The sequence below is a fragment of the Copadichromis virginalis genome, linkage group LG1 (genome assembly GCF_057382275.1).
Source record: "Copadichromis virginalis isolate Kocher_CV1m ecotype Utaka linkage group LG1, C_Virginalis_male_GT1.1, whole genome shotgun sequence".
Classification (NCBI taxonomy): domain Eukaryota; kingdom Metazoa; phylum Chordata; class Actinopteri; order Cichliformes; family Cichlidae; genus Copadichromis; species Copadichromis virginalis.
The window spans coordinates 49582-71604 of record NC_140618.1 but is presented as its reverse complement, the minus strand read 5'-3'; the positions used below and the strand labels follow the sequence as shown (position 1 = coordinate 71604).

Sequence of the window (22023 nt, the reverse complement as noted above, 5' to 3'; positions counted from 1 at the left end):
GTGCATAATTTTATATTATTGTTAATAATAAATTAATTAAAGCAACAAAACAACCTGAAGAGCCGGTTCGGAGCCGAAAGAGCCGGCTCTTTTTAGTGAGCCGAACCGAAAGAGCCGGATCTCTAAAAAGAGCCGGAAATCCCATCACTACACTACACCCATAAAATCGGCTAGTCTGACAGATAAGGAGAAGACGACGGTGGTATGTAAACTGTGTTTTTGTGCTGCGTATTGTTTGTTTGAACGCAGTTTGGATTCTGACCATAGAAGATGTTTTTGTGACACGCCCACCGCTACGTTTGCTATTCGGTTTGGTGTGTGTGTGTGCTGTGGCTCTGCAGGCGTTCACCTGAGTTTGAAGGAATTGCTGTTGCCTTTGTTTTGGATTTTGGCATGCTGCTTATGTTGAATGCTTAAAATGAGTGGATCACAGGCTGCATCTGTTGTTGGATAAACTGAAATTGGATAAGATTAAGGAGTATGCTAGAAGAGAGAATAAAGCGATCAGCAAAGAAGGCACCCACAGCTGTGGCCAAACAGACTGCAACAGATCGGTCTCAGAAGGAGCACCCAACAAACTCCAATGCCACCTCTATCTGTTAAACTGTTTAAATGGAGTGTGAGGCAGACATGCTAAAACAGTGACCTAAAAGCATTACCAATAAACAATGGGATCAATACATAAATGAAAGAAATGCAGCTGATAAAAAAGCCATAAACTACTTTCATTTGTTTAGTGGTGATTGCCAGTTTAGTTGGGTTTTTTTTGAGACACAGAGAGTGAGAGATCCTGTCCTACATTACTTTAAAAAAGAAGATATTTTCAGAGCTGTTGATATATGAAGCTCTGAGCATTGAGTGTTGCATTGTGAGAGTTTCAGTAAAAAGCCTGCAAATTATTGCATTTATACTGGAGAGCAAAGAAAAATTAAATTCTACTTGTACTATGGAAAATCAGTTTCATAAAAGCTACATAAACAGAGCTGAAGAAGACTGCGTTTGTAAAACTAGCGGTAACGTGTGAGAATTATAAGTTATAAGACTGTTTCTGCTATCGATACAATTTGTGTTGTTAATCCTAAATGATTCACGGTGACAACATCATAAGAACAAGGTCATTTTACTCCACACACACACACATTTGGAAAATCACATAGTTTGACCATAAAAATTCCCAGAATAATTAGTATTTGAGATTGCTGAAGCAACATCACTAAAGAAAAATATCCTTGCATGTCACTTTCGTTTAAAAATATAAAAAATGTGAAGTTTTTTTTTTGTAAAACATAAAAACATAAAAACAACAAAACTTAAGACCTTAAGAATCTCCTTATGAATGTTGTGAATATCTAGATCATTGGTGTTTGGATTTGAGGGTCAACAGGGCGAACACTGAGGCTGGGTATTAGAAATACAACATGGCAACATGAGACATGTTAACTCTGAGAACACTAACATCTAGATTAAGGTGTGAGAGGTAAATACATAACAGAAGCTAAAAAGGAGTTGCTTGTCTCTAGTTAAAATAAATTGAAAATAAACTGATTTGAACACGTTTGATGCATTATACAAAAAAAGGTTCATGATATAGTTCACATGATCTAAGCAAGAGTGACTCGGAATCTCAAATGTTAAAGTACACTTACTGATTGTACTTTTACTACATGAGCTAATGTAGATGCTCTAAAAGCACGCTGGCTGAAAAAGAACCACACGTTTGGAGAAACTGTGCTGTAACTTCTCATACTGTGAAGTTTTCTGACAAAAGTGAATTGAAAACTTATGCTGTACAGTTTACTAAGGGGTCCTTTGCTGGGCCATGTGCAATTACACAAAAGAACAAGTTAAATTTCACCATAACACTGACTGGAGAAAAGCCAAATTGGGATTCTAATTGACATTACAACTGAAATCAGTGCTGTGATAGTTAGTTTAAGATCACAACCTGATTTAAAACACAGTCTAACATCAACATTCTTGCCCCTGAAAATAGGTCAGGATGGCCGAAAAATGTACTTTAAAAATGAGATTTTCTTTTTGTTTCATTGGAACAGTAAAGTACCATTACAAAGAAATGAGTACACCTTTGTAGTTAAACCGGGTTTGGAGTTTTTCATGTTTTACATACAGACTTTCTCATTTAAACCATGGTGACTTAAAAGTTTAGCAGCAAGACACTTGTTTCCTTTGTTCCATCAAACATTTCTTTCAGCCATCTGTGTTTATCAGAGCGATATGTGACTAATTTTTTATTGAATCACCAGAAAGTACACAAATACAAGATTAAATATTTTATTTATTTATCAAAGATACATAATTACACATTGATACAATGAATAAGGTGTCTATAAAAATTACACATGGTGTAAGAAAAACATTATAACATACAAATAAGTGTTTTAAGATAATCTGACATACTTTAAAAGCATAAGAATAAAAGTTTTTTTTTTTTTAAAAATCATGTTCTTTGATGATCACATTACATGTATCACATTTTTTAAAGCATAACGTAGGGTGTTCACAAAAACAGTTTTATGATTACTTTTTCCACAGTGCTTGTATGCCTCTTGCAAAACTATGTACTTATCACCATATGACATAATAACTCACGATTATGCAAGACCAGCCATGAAATGTCCGTCGCTTCATTACAATCATTTGTCCCCGCTGCTGCCCTCAGACCCAGTCTGTGGGGTAAAATTGCTTTTTTGGTGGTTCATAAAAAATATCTCAAAAAGCGATGTTAGTGAGGGGACCAGAAACACTGGGTTGCAGAGCAGTTGGTAAGGACTTGTATATTTCTGGAGAGTCTGCAAAAGCTGTCTTGCTCATGCTCCTGATTGGATATGTGGAGCCCGGCTCTGATATCTCACTGGTGGCAGCTAAAGGTAGGCATGCCTTGGAGGCGGAGTTGGTCTCGGGCGCAATCTTTCAAACGAGCCTCACGGCATTTCAGGCAACCTCAGGCCGGAAACAACATCCGGTCACTCGCGGTCAAAATCCACGCAGAGCTGGTGTTTCGCAGGGATCAGGTTAACACATCTGGGTCTAAAAATATAAAGAAAAACAAAAAGAGTTTTAAAACACGCAAACTAGCAAAATATCAAAGGAGCATAACATAACAATAACAAGATGATATGAGATACCCGATGAGGCCATGATAGGTGATGTAGACATGTAATGTATAAACTTTTACGGGAGTTAAAAGTGGAGCTTATATATATTTTAAAGTGTATTGTACGTGGGATAGGCTCCAGCGCACCGCGCGAGCCTGAGAAAAGGATAAGTGGAGGCGAATGGATGGATGGATGGTGTATTGTACCTGTTACAAACCATTGTGATATTTATTTATTTTTTTAAATGAAAGGATTGACAGAATGGTAAAAAGGAAAATGCAAAAATGTAGTTAGAGAGGAAGATTAACACTTACCGAATGATATGCGGATAAGGAAAGAGACGCAAGTTGCTGTTGAAATCGGCCGCTCCCTATGCGAACTCGCAAGCAGTCTGAGCGGCGCCAGTTGTTGATACGTCTGAAGTCAGATCTCTTCTGGGGTTCGAAGATAGTCTTAACATCAGCGGGAGATCGTAAAATCAGAGCTGGAGCGGATTGGCTAACCGGGGTGCGAAGGGAGCGGTGCAAGGGTTATGTGATTGGCAGCGGGGCGCAGTGAGGCGGAGTTGGTCTAAGGGGGGAATTTTCAAACGAGGTAAGCAGCGCATTCGGGACCAGAGCGGGGAGCGAACAAGCAGGAAAAAATTGTGCTCTGGAAGCTGTTGCGGGTCGGTGCGATTAAGAGCGAGGTAGAACTTAGACTCTGCGTAGAATTTTAGAGGTAGCTAGCAAGAGGCAAGTTTTTGAAGAAAAAAAGAGTAAGGAGCTTTCCCAATGTTTTTGGATTATAGCGCTTTTTTTTGGGGAATAGAGGGGTAGCTAACAAGTTATTCTAGGGGTTTTGGAGAAATCGCGGAGAAATTTTTAAAAGGAGTTTTGGCTTTGTTTGGCTGAGCATGAAGGGAGCCGCGGGGCGCTGAATTTCAGAAAAAAGACTAAGGATTTTTTCAGGATTTTCCCTGTTATCGAATATAAGGTTTTGGGAATAGAGGGGGTACCCTAACAAGTTATTGTAGGGTTTTGGAGAAATAGCGGAGGGTTTTTTAAGGAGTTTTCCCTGCTTATGTATCTAAGGAGGGTTAGGGGATCGCGAATTTTTTCTGAGTATGAGTTTTATTCTAAATCTACAAATGCATATAAATCTAAATAAAGTTTTCCCCCAAGGCATATAGCATGTGTTTGTGGCCATACTGAACGTTACAAAAGCACAAGTTTAACTAAACAATTTTAATATGGTTTAATACATTTTTAAACACATGAGCACGGAGCCCGAGAGAGCACGGTCCGGAGACACGGGCGCACCCCGCGCGCCCAGACACACAGCCTCGGGCGCGCGCGCGCGCACACACACACACACTGACCCGCCACCAGATGGCGTTTTTTGAGCATAAAAAAAAATAAAAATAAAAATTTAATTGCTTAAAGAAATAAAAGAATGCTATTTTGATATATAAGAAACTTTCTAAATAATCAATTATATTTTTATGAATATCATATTTTTATGAATATCATATTTTTATGAATATCATATTTTTATTATTTAATTACTTCCTACTTCCGGAGCTCATGAATAATTTAATTAGGGGATAATTTAATTAGGGGTCATAAATCAATTAAGGGGGTCATAAATCACTGCGTTTGACGAAAGGGGTATAATATCACTCTCTTTTGACACCTAACTCTTTCTCAGTCAATTAGCATCAATATTATAGAGCCTAATTACTGTGTAGCTGTGCTTGCTTTCTTTTAGGTGTGACTGATGGTACTACTGTCAGTAAAATTATTGTCCTTGCGTGTCCTAAGGTTTCTGTTGTGGCAGAGATCAGAGGGAGCACTGTTGATGAAGCCACAAGAAGAATGATGGCCTTCATTTATTACAAAATAATTTCTCACACATCATTTTAGTTGTTAATTTAGACTCATAAAACCTCTCATATAACCGCACTCAGACCAAAGTCACACAGCTGTTAAAGGTTTTAGATGGTTTTGAATTAAACTGATTTTCTGAAGACAAAGAAAAATCTTTAACTAAAGAAAGAGAAAACCGAGCGGCTGGAGGACTACTTTGTTGTAAACAGCAGGTATTTGAGCTCTGATAGGTTCGTTGCATTTATAGTCCGCTGTCCTAAGGCGTCCATGTTTCCACACAGACACACGGCTGCTGCGTTCACTGACCTGCTGTTTATCAGGAAAATGAGTCTTTATGTCCTTCAGCTGCCGGCTGATCGCCAAAATGGACTCTGAGCAGAAGAAGAAATCATCAGGAAACGACCCAGTAACCACAAAACAGGAGCTGAAACACCTCTGTCGTGTGTTTTTGTGTCGTGTGTTTTTCACTGTCGAACACGTGATTTATTGTTCGTGTTTCATCTATAAACTGAAACGTCGGAGGCGCGTCGTCTCCTGATGTCTCACAGAAACGTGAAGCTGTGCTGGACTCACCGTCCTCTGGAGGAGCGGGAAAAGGCTCCGACATCTTAGGAGGAGTGCGAGCTGGAAGAGAGGAGAACGAGGAGCTCAGACTGCAAAATAAATGTGACGACATGAAAACAAAAGAAGAAATGACGAGAGTGTCTTTGTCCTCATTAGGATGAATATTTTAAAAAGGCACAAAGAACCAATCAGATCCTCCCATCCTGTTTGGCTCTTACAGCGAGTAATGTTTACTCCTCTCACTTTTCAAATATGGCCTGCTTCTCAAAATCAGCCAGAGCAGAACTGATGGCGATGCTGCAGGTGGATCAACAGGTGAGGAAATAGAAGCTTTCGGGGAAACTAAACACAGATTTTGTTGGTGCAGTGTTGATTAAAGATGAACTCAGCGTCCTTTTCAATAGCAATATTTCACAGATCTCGTTGTATGTACGTATAACTGTATTCGTTATTCAACATCTGAGCTGCGATGCTCCGGGTCCACCTACAGATGGCGCTCTTTGGCTGGAAGATGGCCTTGTAGTCCTCGGCGTTGTGGATCTCAGCAGACGACAGCTTCTCGTCCGCCTCGTCCTCGCTAGGGCTCCGCCTCTCCCCTTCGGGGCTCCGCCTGTCAGACTCTGAACGGTGCTTCAACCTGATGACATCACAAACATTTGTTTGTTTGTTTTTAGAAGAAAAACTGCAAATTTTTTACTTTATTTACTTTTATTAAAGAATCTGGAAGCGAAACTTTTCCACTGAAGTCAAATAAGATTTTATATATATATATATATATATATATATATATATATTTATTATATATATATATATATATATATATTTATTACATATATATATATATATATATATATATATATATATATATATATATATATATATATATATATATATATATATATATATATATATATATATATATGACATGTGATCTGAGTGTTTGATGAATGAAACCAGTGGCTCATGTATAAAACTTTAAATCCAGGAGTCAGTACTTGCAGTATCTGGAGTATTTTCTCCTGTCTCTCAGTGTGCCGTACCTCTGCGATCTGCAGGTGGTCGTGGGTCTCTCGTAGTTCTTTCGCAGTGCCGCTCCTTTGGGGTCCTTCTTCGGCTCTGTGAGCGGCTGGTCGTCCTGGATGATCCCCTGGATCACGGCGCCACCGCTCTTCTTTACCCTCTTCAGATCGACCACGTAGGACGACACACTCGACAGCTGATGAGACACGCCGATCTGACATGAGGAGAAGGTGGAAGATTAAGATTACCTAAAACTTCTGCACAGTACTGTTACTGAGCGGTGGGCGGAGCTACACACCAGCTGCTGGTTGCAGATGGCGAGGTCAGACACCTTTCCCCAGCTCACCGGCACCGCGTCAAAGCAGCGGTCCGGTTCCCAGCCGAAGACCCGCAGCGAGTCCGTGGCGCCGCTGTACAGGCAGGAGCCATCTGGGCTAAAACATATACACCTGAAACCACAGGGACAGGGGTCAGAGGTCACATTCCAGTTACACCCTGCTGCAACGGGGAAAAACTCACCTGACCGGAGTCGTGTCGCCCTCCAACGAGCCGATCATCGTAAACTTCTCCAGATCCCACAGCTTGATGGTCCTGCAAGCACATGCAGAGTTCATACAGCTGCAGCTCATTAGAGACACCTGTAGGTGTTTTATAGTGTCAGGTGAAGACGCTACAACACGGCTGAGGAACAGGAAGAGACCTCCAACAGATCCACGGTCAGCAGTGACAAGTCAGTAAATGAGGAGAAAGAGAAAAGAGGAACGAAACACGAACAAAAGAGGGAGTGGAGGGCAAAGTGCACCTCTCAGTGCATCATGGGAAGTCCCCAGGAACCTGAGGGATGGTTAGGGTCGCCTAACCCAGCTCTAACTACAAGCTAAGCTAAAGACATTTTTATAATTAATTGAAGAAAGTATGTGTTTGAGTCACTTCTTATTCTCATAAATGAGAGTAAGATTTATTCCATCAATAAACTGTTTGAGATAAAAATGACCCTGCTCCCTGTTCTGTCACTAAAACAGGCCAAAACCTACAAAATGTCTCATTTCTTTGAAGTGACACATTCAAAGCTTTAACGGCTCCATCACGATCACATGACAATCGGAAAATCAGGCCACAAACTACAGCTTTGCTTGCTGGTGTAACTTATAAACTGTCTCTAACACCAGGTCGATGTCCTCAAATTAAACATAATAATCAATTTAAGTGATTCATGTTGGAATACTTATTTATACTTCATATGCAAAAATAAAGAAATGATTAAATACTGAGTGCACTTGCTGGTTGTGTTGGAGAAAGGATGAGTTATTATTTCCATTTTATTATATTTATATTATATTTCCTGTTTACTTTTAGTTATAAATGTATGATTTAGTGGCACATGCAGAGGACATGTAGAAGACACAGGACATGTATGTGAAAAAAAGTAAAAGAATTTCAGACTAAAAGAAATGTTACATTTAAAAAAATGCCACAAACAATCAAACTCAGCACCAAAATAAAATCTTGGCGGCACAGAGAGAGGACAACCTCGCGCAGCCTCTGAGCTTCATGAAACAGAAAAACTAAACGAGCCACAAAGTGTCACAAACACTGATTCCACTCATGAGTCGCTCCTTCAGCTCCGAGCTGCTGCGTCTCGGGCGCTCGGCCTGCGGCGACGTACCTGTCGGAGCTTCCGGAGGCCAGCAGGTACTCGTTGGGGTGGAACTGGACGATGTTGACGGCGGCGGTGTGAGATTTGAATTCCGTGATGGTTTTCCCCTGAGCCAGGTCCCACAGCTGATGGAGACAAGAGGACAGGGCTGAGGTCATCGAACAGGAAGAGAGCAGAGCTCACCTCCTTCAGCCAATCAGAATGAGCGATTTTATTACAGGATGCTGCCGGTTTGATGCTTTCACAGCATTTACAGAATAAACACATCATGTTCACACTTTTAAATTCCCAAGATGCTCTCAAACACCCGAACATCCGACCGCTGCAAATGAAATGAAACTTAATTCTAAACATCGATGAAATGTTAGCCTAACGAGTCGTTACACATCACCAGCTTATTACTTTATTTAAATAAATGTAACTGAACCTGGGTCAAGAAGTGTCCTGAAAACTATTTTAATAGAAAAGATGGATCTTAAAAATCCTAAAACACTGAAGTGATTCAACAGACGGACCTTTTAAAACCATTTTAAAATGTAGAAGAATCTAAAAATGTTGCGATTCAATCGCTCGTTTTATTTTATGGGAACACGTGACTACCAAACATGAACCAGGACCAGCTGGAACATTTTAACGTCTTCCAGCCTTTCTGCACAGTTTCCTGCTGCTGATGTTCTGCTTCACAGTTTACATTCACAGCATCGTGTAACTCCTGCAGGTTATAGTTACTCTGAAGGTTTCTCAGCATCTACTGTTACAGAGTCAGAGTTACCACAACATGTAAGTACCGGGAAAAACAATCCTTAAAATATATTTTTTACATTAAAGGTGAGACGTCAGATCAGGTCGTACCTTGACGGTGCAGTCGTCGCTCGCTGAAGCTAACCACTTCCCATCAGGACTGAAGGCCAAACTCCTCACAGCCTGAGTGTGACCCTGCAACACCAACACTGGTCAGATTTTTGCTATCGAGACTCATGTGAAGCTTTTATTTTGAAGGAAAGTAGAAGCCCTGAGCCTGGTTCTGGAGTTTTTCCTTCCCACTGTCGCCAAAGTGCTCATAGGAGGTCATATGATTGTTGGTTTTTCTCTGTATGTAGATCTTAAAGTATAAAGCGCATTGAGGTGACTGATGTTGTGATTTGGCGCTGCATAAACAAAATTAAATTGAAGTCTCTCAGTTCTTTTAAATGCAATAATCCGTTTACTGTAAGACTCCATAAAAGCTCCGACTGACACAGTTTAATCCGAATCATTCTGAGCGTCCTCGGCTTTGGCGCACAGTGACACCCATAAAATCGGCTAGTCTGACAGATAAGGAGAAGACGACGGTGGTATGTAAACTGTGTTTTTGTGCTGCGTATTGTTTGTTTGAACGCAGTTTGGATTCTGACCATAGAAGATGTTTTTGTGACACGCCCACCGCTACGTTTGCTATTCGGTTTGGTGTGTGTGTGTGCTGTGGCTCTGCAGGCGTTCACCTGAGTTTGAAGGAATTGCTGTTGCCTTTGTTTTGGATTTTGGCATGCTGCTTATGTTGAATGCTTAAAATGAGTGGATCACAGGCTGCATCTGTTGTTGGATAAACTGAAATTGGATAAGATTAAGGAGTATGCTAGAAGAGAGAATAAAGCGATCAGCAAAGAAGGCACCCACAGCTGTGGCCAAACAGACTGCAACAGATCGGTCTCAGAAGGAGCACCCAACAAACTCCAATGCCACCTTCCTCCCACTATCTGTTAAACTGTTTAAATGGAGTGTGAGGCAGACATGCTAAAACAGTGACCTAAAAGCATTACCAATAAACAATGGGATCAATACATAAATGAAAGAAATGCAGCTGATAAAAAAGCCATAAACTACTTTCATTTGTTTAGTGGTGATTGCCAGTTTAGTTGGGTTTTTTTTGAGACACAGAGAGTGAGAGATCCTGTCCTACATTACTTTAAAAAAGAAGATATTTTCAGAGCTGTTGATATATGAAGCTCTGAGCATTGAGTGTTGCATTGTGAGAGTTTCAGTAAAAAGCCTGCAAATTATTGCATTTATACTGGAGAGCAAAGAAAAATTAAATTCTACTTGTACTATGGAAAATCAGTTTCATAAAAGCTACATAAACAGAGCTGAAGAAGACTGCGTTTGTAAAACTAGCGGTAACGTGTGAGAATTATAAGTTATAAGACTGTTTCTGCTATCGATACAATTTGTGTTGTTAATCCTAAATGATTCACGGTGACAACATCATAAGAACAAGGTCATTTTACTCCACACACACACACATTTGGAAAATCACATAGTTTGACCATAAAAATTCCCAGAATAATTAGTATTTGAGATTGCTGAAGCAACATCACTAAAGAAAAATATCCTTGCATGTCACTTTCGTTTAAAAATATAAAAAATGTGAAGTTTTTTTTTTGTAAAACATAAAAACATAAAAACAACAAAACTTAAGACCTTAAGAAAGAGATAAAGGATTGAGAAAGTTTATTCATGCAGGTCCATATGACAGAGAATATGCATGTTCTTTTAGTTTTCATATTATTATAATTTATATTTAATTGTGTTGTGGTTTGCAGTGTTTTGTGTTCTTTTCACTTTAAATTTGTGAAAGGAAAAAGCTGAAATTTAAATAGTTAAAACTTGAAATGTGAATAGTTGATTTTTGTATTATATGATTTATTTATTACATTTTATGTGGAGTGAATAAATAAAAGTATATTTACGGTGGCCCCTAGAGACAAAGCACATACAAACTTCAAATCACGTACGAACTCTGAAGCATGTACAAACTCCAAAACACGTAAAAACACGTACAAACTCCAAAACACGTAAAAACACGTACAAACTCCGAAGCACGTAAAAACTCAGAAGCATATAAAAACTCAGAAGCATATAAAAACTCAAAACACGTACAAAAGACAACAGAAGTGCTCCAGGATGCTGGGCGCAGTGTTGAGCCTTTGTTATCTTGTGGCTACACAAGCCAGCAAGTACCAACGACCGGATTTGGTGTGTGGTAATAACAGGTAAATGAACTTTTTTTTAAATTATTTGAATATATATATGAGTGCCTGTGTATAAATACACAAACAATACACACATGCTTTCAATTGTGTAATTTAAGTGATCTAGTAGCTCTGCTTTGGAAGTTCAGTTCATGCTAGAAATGTGTTTTGGAGTTTGTACGTGTTTTGTCTCTAGGGGCCACCGCATATATTTATATATAAACATATATAAATAAAACCACTTGTTTTTATGTTAGTAATTCCTTTTGTGCATAATTTTATATTATTGTTAATAATAAATTAATTAAAGCAACAAAACAACCTGAAGAGCCGGTTCGGAGCCGAAAGAGCCGGCTCTTTTTAGTGAGCCGAACCGAAAGAGCCGGATCTCTAAAAAGAGCCGGAAATCCCATCACTACACTACACCCATAAAATCGGCTAGTCTGACAGATAAGGAGAAGACGACGGTGGTATGTAAACTGTGTTTTTGTGCTGCGTATTGTTTGTTTGAACGCAGTTTGGATTCTGACCATAGAAGATGTTTTTGTGACACGCCCACCGCTACGTTTGCTATTCGGTTTGGTGTGTGTGTGTGCTGTGGCTCTGCAGGCGTTCACCTGAGTTTGAAGGAATTGCTGTTGCCTTTGTTTTGGATTTTGGCATGCTGCTTATGTTGAATGCTTAAAATGAGTGGATCACAGGCTGCATCTGTTGTTGGATAAACTGAAATTGGATAAGATTAAGGAGTATGCTAGAAGAGAGAATAAAGCGATCAGCAAAGAAGGCACCCACAGCTGTGGCCAAACAGACTGCAACAGATCGGTCTCAGAAGGAGCACCCAACAAACTCCAATGCCACCTCTATCTGTTAAACTGTTTAAATGGAGTGTGAGGCAGACATGCTAAAACAGTGACCTAAAAGCATTACCAATAAACAATGGGATCAATACATAAATGAAAGAAATGCAGCTGATAAAAAAGCCATAAACTACTTTCATTTGTTTAGTGGTGATTGCCAGTTTAGTTGGGTTTTTTTTGAGACACAGAGAGTGAGAGATCCTGTCCTACATTACTTTAAAAAAGAAGATATTTTCAGAGCTGTTGATATATGAAGCTCTGAGCATTGAGTGTTGCATTGTGAGAGTTTCAGTAAAAAGCCTGCAAATTATTGCATTTATACTGGAGAGCAAAGAAAAATTAAATTCTACTTGTACTATGGAAAATCAGTTTCATAAAAGCTACATAAACAGAGCTGAAGAAGACTGCGTTTGTAAAACTAGCGGTAACGTGTGAGAATTATAAGTTATAAGACTGTTTCTGCTATCGATACAATTTGTGTTGTTAATCCTAAATGATTCACGGTGACAACATCATAAGAACAAGGTCATTTTACTCCACACACACACACATTTGGAAAATCACATAGTTTGACCATAAAAATTCCCAGAATAATTAGTATTTGAGATTGCTGAAGCAACATCACTAAAGAAAAATATCCTTGCATGTCACTTTCGTTTAAAAATATAAAAAATGTGAAGTTTTTTTTTTGTAAAACATAAAAACATAAAAACAACAAAACTTAAGACCTTAAGAATCTCCTTATGAATGTTGTGAATATCTAGATCATTGGTGTTTGGATTTGAGGGTCAACAGGGCGAACACTGAGGCTGGGTATTAGAAATACAACATGGCAACATGAGACATGTTAACTCTGAGAACACTAACATCTAGATTAAGGTGTGAGAGGTAAATACATAACAGAAGCTAAAAAGGAGTTGCTTGTCTCTAGTTAAAATAAATTGAAAATAAACTGATTTGAACACGTTTGATGCATTATACAAAAAAAGGTTCATGATATAGTTCACATGATCTAAGCAAGAGTGACTCGGAATCTCAAATGTTAAAGTACACTTACTGATTGTACTTTTACTACATGAGCTAATGTAGATGCTCTAAAAGCACGCTGGCTGAAAAAGAACCACACGTTTGGAGAAACTGTGCTGTAACTTCTCATACTGTGAAGTTTTCTGACAAAAGTGAATTGAAAACTTATGCTGTACAGTTTACTAAGGGGTCCTTTGCTGGGCCATGTGCAATTACACAAAAGAACAAGTTAAATTTCACCATAACACTGACTGGAGAAAAGCCAAATTGGGATTCTAATTGACATTACAACTGAAATCAGTGCTGTGATAGTTAGTTTAAGATCACAACCTGATTTAAAACACAGTCTAACATCAACATTCTTGCCCCTGAAAATAGGTCAGGATGGCCGAAAAATGTACTTTAAAAATGAGATTTTCTTTTTGTTTCATTGGAACAGTAAAGTACCATTACAAAGAAATGAGTACACCTTTGTAGTTAAACCGGGTTTGGAGTTTTTCATGTTTTACATACAGACTTTCTCATTTAAACCATGGTGACTTAAAAGTTTAGCAGCAAGACACTTGTTTCCTTTGTTCCATCAAACATTTCTTTCAGCCATCTGTGTTTATCAGAGCGATATGTGACTAATTTTTTATTGAATCACCAGAAAGTACACAAATACAAGATTAAATATTTTATTTATTTATCAAAGATACATAATTACACATTGATACAATGAATAAGGTGTCTATAAAAATTACACATGGTGTAAGAAAAACATTATAACATACAAATAAGTGTTTTAAGATAATCTGACATACTTTAAAAGCATAAGAATAAAAGTTTTTTTTTTTTTAAAAATCATGTTCTTTGATGATCACATTACATGTATCACATTTTTTAAAGCATAACGTAGGGTGTTCACAAAAACAGTTTTATGATTACTTTTTCCACAGTGCTTGTATGCCTCTTGCAAAACTATGTACTTATCACCATATGACATAATAACTCACGATTATGCAAGACCAGCCATGAAATGTCCGTCGCTTCATTACAATCATTTGTCCCCGCTGCTGCCCTCAGACCCAGTCTGTGGGGTAAAATTGCTTTTTTGGTGGTTCATAAAAAATATCTCAAAAAGCGATGTTAGTGAGGGGACCAGAAACACTGGGTTGCAGAGCAGTTGGTAAGGACTTGTATATTTCTGGAGAGTCTGCAAAAGCTGTCTTGCTCATGCTCCTGATTGGATATGTGGAGCCCGGCTCTGATATCTCACTGGTGGCAGCTAAAGGTAGGCATGCCTTGGAGGCGGAGTTGGTCTCGGGCGCAATCTTTCAAACGAGCCTCACGGCATTTCAGGCAACCTCAGGCCGGAAACAACATCCGGTCACTCGCGGTCAAAATCCACGCAGAGCTGGTGTTTCGCAGGGATCAGGTTAACACATCTGGGTCTAAAAATATAAAGAAAAACAAAAAGAGTTTTAAAACACGCAAACTAGCAAAATATCAAAGGAGCATAACATAACAATAACAAGATGATATGAGATACCCGATGAGGCCATGATAGGTGATGTAGACATGTAATGTATAAACTTTTACGGGAGTTAAAAGTGGAGCTTATATATATTTTAAAGTGTATTGTACGTGGGATAGGCTCCAGCGCACCGCGCGAGCCTGAGAAAAGGATAAGTGGAGGCGAATGGATGGATGGATGGTGTATTGTACCTGTTACAAACCATTGTGATATTTATTTATTTTTTTAAATGAAAGGATTGACAGAATGGTAAAAAGGAAAATGCAAAAATGTAGTTAGAGAGGAAGATTAACACTTACCGAATGATATGCGGATAAGGAAAGAGACGCAAGTTGCTGTTGAAATCGGCCGCTCCCTATGCGAACTCGCAAGCAGTCTGAGCGGCGCCAGTTGTTGATACGTCTGAAGTCAGATCTCTTCTGGGGTTCGAAGATAGTCTTAACATCAGCGGGAGATCGTAAAATCAGAGCTGGAGCGGATTGGCTAACCGGGGTGCGAAGGGAGCGGTGCAAGGGTTATGTGATTGGCAGCGGGGCGCAGTGAGGCGGAGTTGGTCTAAGGGGGGAATTTTCAAACGAGGTAAGCAGCGCATTCGGGACCAGAGCGGGGAGCGAACAAGCAGGAAAAAATTGTGCTCTGGAAGCTGTTGCGGGTCGGTGCGATTAAGAGCGAGGTAGAACTTAGACTCTGCGTAGAATTTTAGAGGTAGCTAGCAAGAGGCAAGTTTTTGAAGAAAAAAGAGTAAGGAGCTTTCCCAATGTTTTTGGATTATAGCGCTTTTTTTTGGGGAATAGAGGGGTAGCTAACAAGTTATTCTAGGGGTTTTGGAGAAATCGCGGAGAAATTTTTAAAAGGAGTTTTGGCTTTGTTTGGCTGAGCATGAAGGGAGCCGCGGGGCGCTGAATTTCAGAAAAAAGACTAAGGATTTTTTCAGGATTTTCCCTGTTATCGAATATAAGGTTTTGGGAATAGAGGGGGTACCCTAACAAGTTATTGTAGGGTTTTGGAGAAATAGCGGAGGGTTTTTTAAGGAGTTTTCCCTGCTTATGTATCTAAGGAGGGTTAGGGGATCGCGAATTTTTTCTGAGTATGAGTTTTATTCTAAATCTACAAATGCATATAAATCTAAATAAAGTTTTCCCCCAAGGCATATAGCATGTGTTTGTGGCCATACTGAACGTTACAAAAGCACAAGTTTAACTAAACAATTTTAATATGGTTTAATACATTTTTAAACACATGAGCACGGAGCCCGAGAGAGCACGGTCCGGAGACACGGGCGCACCCCGCGCGCCCAGACACACAGCCTCGGGCGCGCGCGCGCGCACACACACACACACTGACCCGCCACCAGATGGCGTTTTTTGAGCATAAAAAAAAATAAAAATAAAAATTTAATTGCTTAAAGAAATAAAAGAATGCTATTTTGATATATAAGAAACTTTCTAAATAATCAATTATATTTTTATGAATATCATATTTTTATGAATATCATATTTTTATGAATATCATATTTTTATTATTTAATTACTTCCTACTTCCGGAGCTCATGAATAATTTAATTAGGGGATAATTTAATTAGGGGTCATAAATCAATTAAGGGGGTCATAAATCACTGCGTTTGACGAAAGGGGTATAATATCACTCTCTTTTGACACCTAACTCTTTCTCAGTCAATTAGCATCAATATTATAGAGCCTAATTACTGTGTAGCTGTGCTTGCTTTCTTTTAGGTGTGACTGATGGTACTACTGTCAGTAAAATTATTGTCCTTGCGTGTCCTAAGGTTTCTGTTGTGGCAGAGATCAGAGGGAGCACTGTTGATGAAGCCACAAGAAGAATGATGGCCTTCATTTATTACAAAATAATTTCTCACACATCATTTTAGTTGTTAATTTAGACTCATAAAACCTCTCATATAACCGCACTCAGACCAAAGTCACACAGCTGTTAAAGGTTTTAGATGGTTTTGAATTAAACTGATTTTCTGAAGACAAAGAAAAATCTTTAACTAAAGAAAGAGAAAACCGAGCGGCTGGAGGACTACTTTGTTGTAAACAGCAGGTATTTGAGCTCTGATAGGTTCGTTGCATTTATAGTCCGCTGTCCTAAGGCGTCCATGTTTCCACACAGACACACGGCTGCTGCGTTCACTGACCTGCTGTTTATCAGGAAAATGAGTCTTTATGTCCTTCAGCTGCCGGCTGATCGCCAAAATGGACTCTGAGCAGAAGAAGAAATCATCAGGAAACGACCCAGTAACCACAAAACAGGAGCTGAAACACCTCTGTCGTGTGTTTTTGTGTCGTGTGTTTTTCACTGTCGAACACGTGATTTATTGTTCGTGTTTCATCTATAAACTGAAACGTCGGAGGCGCGTCGTCTCCTGATGTCTCACAGAAACGTGAAGCTGTGCTGGACTCACCGTCCTCTGGAGGAGCGGGAAAAGGCTCCGACATCTTAGGAGGAGTGCGAGCTGGAAGAGAGGAGAACGAGGAGCTCAGACTGCAAAATAAATGTGACGACATGAAAACAAAAGAAGAAATGACGAGAGTGTCTTTGTCCTCATTAGGATGAATATTTTAAAAAGGCACAAAGAACCAATCAGATCCTCCCATCCTGTTTGGCTCTTACAGCGAGTAATGTTTACTCCTCTCACTTTTCAAATATGGCCTGCTTCTCAAAATCAGCCAGAGCAGAACTGATGGCGATGCTGCAGGTGGATCAACAGGTGAGGAAATAGAAGCTTTCGGGGAAACTAAACACAGATTTTGTTGGTGCAGTGTTGATTAAAGATGAACTCAGCGTCCTTTTCAATAGCAATATTTCACAGATCTCGTTGTATGTACGTATAACTGTATTCGTTATTCAACATCTGAGCTGCGATGCTCCGGGTCCACCTACAGATGGCGCTCTTTGGCTGGAAGATGGCCTTGTAGTCCTCGGCGTTGTGGATCTCAGCAGACGACAGCTTCTCGTCCGCCTCGTCCTCGCTAGGGCTCCGCCTCTCCCCTTCGGGGCTCCGCCTGTCAGACTCTGAACGGTGCTTCAACCTGATGACATCACAAACATTTGTTTGTTTGTTTTTAGAAGAAAAACTGCAAATTTTTTACTTTATTTACTTTTATTAAAGAATCTGGAAGCGAAACTTTTCCACTGAAGTCAAATAAGATTTTATATATATATATATATTATTATATATATATATTATTATATATATATATATATATATATATATATATATATTTATTATATATATATATATTTATTATATATATATATTTATTATATATATATATTTATTATATATATATATAATAAATATATATATATATATATATATATATTTATTATATATATATATATTTATTATATATATATATTTATTATATATATATATTTATTATATATATATATATTTATTATATATATATATTTATTATATATATATATTTATTATATATATATATATATATATATATGACATGTGATCTGAGTGTTTGATGAATGAAACCAGTGGCTCATGTATAAAACTTTAAATCCAGGAGTCAGTACTTGCAGTATCTGGAGTATTTTCTCCTGTCTCTCAGTGTGCCGTACCTCTGCGATCTGCAGGTGGTCGTGGGTCTCTCGTAGTTCTTTCGCAGTGCCGCTCCTTTGGGGTCCTTCTTCGGCTCTGTGAGCGGCTGGTCGTCCTGGATGATCCCCTGGATCACGGCGCCACCGCTCTTCTTTACCCTCTTCAGATCGACCACGTAGGACGACACACTCGACAGCTGATGAGACACGCCGATCTGACATGAGGAGAAGGTGGAAGATTAAGATTACCTAAAACTTCTGCACAGTACTGTTACTGAGCGGTGGGCGGAGCTACACACCAGCTGCTGGTTGCAGATGGCGAGGTCAGACACCTTTCCCCAGCTCACCGGCACCGCGTCAAAGCAGTGGCCCGGTTCCCAGCCGAAGACCCGCAGCGAGTCCGTGGCGCCGCTGTACAGGCAGGAGCCATCTGGGCTAAAACATATACACCTGAAACCACAGGGACAGGGGTCAGAGGTCACATTCCAGTTACACCCTGCTGCAACGGGGGAAAACTCACCTGACCGGAGTCGTGTCGCCCTCCAACGAGCCGATCATCGTAAACTTCTCCAGATCCCACAGCTTGATGGTCCTGCAAGCACATGCAGAGTTCATACAGCTGCAGCTCATTAGAGACACCTGTAGGTGTTTTATAGTGTCAGGTGAAGACGCTACAACACGGCTGAGGAACAGGAAGAGACCTCCAACAGATCCACGGTCAGCAGTGACAAGTCAGTAAATGAGGAGAAAGAGAAAAGAGGAACGAAACACGAACAAAAGAGGGAGTGGAGGGCAAAGTGCACCTCTCAGTGCATCATGGGAAGTCCCCAGGAACCTGAGGGATGGTTAGGGTCGCCTAACCCAGCTCTAACTACAAGCTAAGCTAAAGACATTTTTATAATTAATTGAAGAAAGTATGTGTTTGAGTCACTTCTTATTCTCATAAATGAGAGTAAGATTTATTCCATCAATAAACTGTTTGAGATAAAAATGACCCTGCTCCCTGTTCTGTCACTAAAACAGGCCAAAACCTACAAAATGTCTCATTTCTTTGAAGTGACACATTCAAAGCTTTAACGGCTCCATCACGATCACATGACAATCGGAAAATCAGGCCACAAACTACAGCTTTGCTTGCTGGTGTAACTTATAAACTGTCTCTAACACCAGGTCGATGTCCTCAAATTAAACATAATAATCAATTTAAGTGATTCATGTTGGAATACTTATTTATACTTCATATGCAAAAATAAAGAAATGATTAAATACTGAGTGCACTTGCTGGTTGTGTTGGAGAAAGGATGAGTTATTATTTCCATTTTATTATATTTATATTATATTTCCTGTTTACTTTTAGTTATAAATGTATGATTTAGTGGCACATGCAGAGGACATGTAGAAGACACAGGACATGTATGTGAAAAAAAGTAAAAGAATTTCAGACTAAAAGAAATGTTACATTTAAAAAAATGCCACAAACAATCAAACTCAGCACCAAAATAAAATCTTGGCGGCACAGAGAGAGGACAACCTCGCGCAGCCTCTGAGCTTCATGAAACAGAAAAACTAAACGAGCCACAAAGTGTCACAAACACTGATTCCACTCATGAGTCGCTCCTTCAGCTCCGAGCTGCTGCGTCTCGGGCGCTCGGCCTGCGGCGACGTACCTGTCGGAGCTTCCGGAGGCCAGCAGGTACTCGTTGGGGTGGAACTGGACGATGTTGACGGCGGCGGTGTGAGATTTGAATTCCGTGATGGTTTTCCCCTGAGCCAGGTCCCACAGCTGATGGAGACAAGAGGACAGGGCTGAGGTCATCGAACAGGAAGAGAGCAGAGCTCACCTCCTTCAGCCAATCAGAATGAGCGATTTTATTACAGGATGCTGCCGGTTTGATGCTTTCACAGCATTTACAGAATAAACACATCATGTTCACACTTTTAAATTCCCAAGATGCTCTCAAACACCCGAACATCCGACCGCTGCAAATGAAATGAAACTTAATTCTAAACATCGATGAAATGTTAGCCTAACGAGTCGTTACACATCACCAGCTTATTACTTTATTTAAATAAATGTAACTGAACCTGGGTCAAGAAGTGTCCTGAAAACTATTTTAATAGAAAAGATGGATCTTAAAAATCCTAAAACACTGAAGTGATTCAACAGACGGACCTTTTAAAACCATTTTAAAATGTAGAAGAATCTAAAAATGTTGCGATTCAATCGCTCGTTTTATTTTATGGGAACACGTGACTACCAAACATGAACCAGGACCAGCTGGAACATTTTAACGTCTTCCAGCCTTTCTGCACAGTTTCCTGCTGCTGATGTTCTGCTTCACAGTTTACATTCACAGCATCGTGTAACTCCTGCAGGTTATAGTTACTCTGAAGGTTTCTCAGCATCTACTGTTACAGAGTCAGAGTTACCACAACATGTAAGTACCGGGAAAAACAATCCTTAAAATATATTTTTTACATTAAAGGTGAGACGTCAGATCAGGTCGTACCTTGACGGTGCAGTCGTCGCTCGCTGAAGCTAACCACTTCCCATCAGGACTGAAGGCCAAACTCCTCACAGCCTGAGTGTGACCCTGCAACACCAACACTGGTCAGATTTTTGCTATCGAGACTCATGTGAAGCTTTTATTTTGAAGGAAAGTAGAAGCCCTGAGCCTGGTTCTGGAGTTTTTCCTTCCCACTGTCGCCAAAGTGCTCATAGGAGGTCATATGATTGTTGGTTTTTCTCTGTATGTAGATCTTAAAGTATAAAGCGCATTGAGGTGACTGATGTTGTGATTTGGCGCTGCATAAACAAAATTAAATTGAAGTCTCTCAGTTCTTTTAAATGCAATAATCCGTTTACTGTAAGACTCCATAAAAGCTCCGACTGACACAGTTTAATCCGAATCATTCTGAGCGTCCTCGGCTTTGGCGCACAGTGACACCCATAAAATCGGCTAGTCTGACAGATAAGGAGAAGACGACGGTGGTATGTAAACTGTGTTTTTGTGCTGCGTATTGTTTGTTTGAACGCAGTTTGGATTCTGACCATAGAAGATGTTTTTGTGACACGCCCACCGCTACGTTTGCTATTCGGTTTGGTGTGTGTGTGTGCTGTGGCTCTGCAGGCGTTCACCTGAGTTTGAAGGAATTGCTGTTGCCTTTGTTTTGGATTTTGGCATGCTGCTTATGTTGAATGCTTAAAATGAGTGGATCACAGGCTGCATCTGTTGTTGGATAAACTGAAATTGGATAAGATTAAGGAGTATGCTAGAAGAGAGAATAAAGCGATCAGCAAAGAAGGCACCCACAGCTGTGGCCAAACAGACTGCAACAGATCGGTCTCAGAAGGAGCACCCAACAAACTCCAATGCCACCTTCCTCCCACTATCTGTTAAACTGTTTAAATGGAGTGTGAGGCAGACATGCTAAAACAGTGACCTAAAAGCATTACCAATAAACAATGGGATCAATACATAAATGAAAGAAATGCAGCTGATAAAAAAGCCATAAACTACTTTCATTTGTTTAGTGGTGATTGCCAGTTTAGTTGGGTTTTTTTTGAGACACAGAGAGTGAGAGATCCTGTCCTACATTACTTTAAAAAAGAAGATATTTTCAGAGCTGTTGATATATGAAGCTCTGAGCATTGAGTGTTGCATTGTGAGAGTTTCAGTAAAAAGCCTGCAAATTATTGCATTTATACTGGAGAGCAAAGAAAAATTAAATTCTACTTGTACTATGGAAAATCAGTTTCATAAAAGCTACATAAACAGAGCTGAAGAAGACTGCGTTTGTAAAACTAGCGG

At 39.6% G+C, this 22023-nt stretch overlaps 1 protein-coding gene across 1 annotated transcript; it reads right to left on the bottom strand.

Moving 5' to 3' along the window:
- Positions 1–2278: 2278 nt before the first annotated feature.
- Positions 2279–21396, bottom strand: LOC146718024 (uncharacterized). Its single transcript, XM_085464525.1, has 18 exons — positions 21351–21396; positions 20722–20819; positions 19879–19994; positions 18732–18803; positions 18511–18661; positions 18233–18426; positions 17537–17685; positions 17058–17108; positions 16791–16855; positions 9078–9161; positions 8235–8350; positions 7088–7159; positions 6867–7017; positions 6589–6782; positions 6037–6185; positions 5558–5608; positions 5291–5355; positions 2279–3568 (listed from the first exon to the last, which is right to left on the bottom strand). The coding sequence occupies exons 1-18, from the start codon at positions 21394–21396 to the stop codon at positions 3407–3409; spliced, it is 1986 nt and encodes a 661-aa protein (XP_085320651.1). The 3' UTR covers positions 2279–3406.
- Positions 21397–22023: the final 627 nt, after the last annotated feature.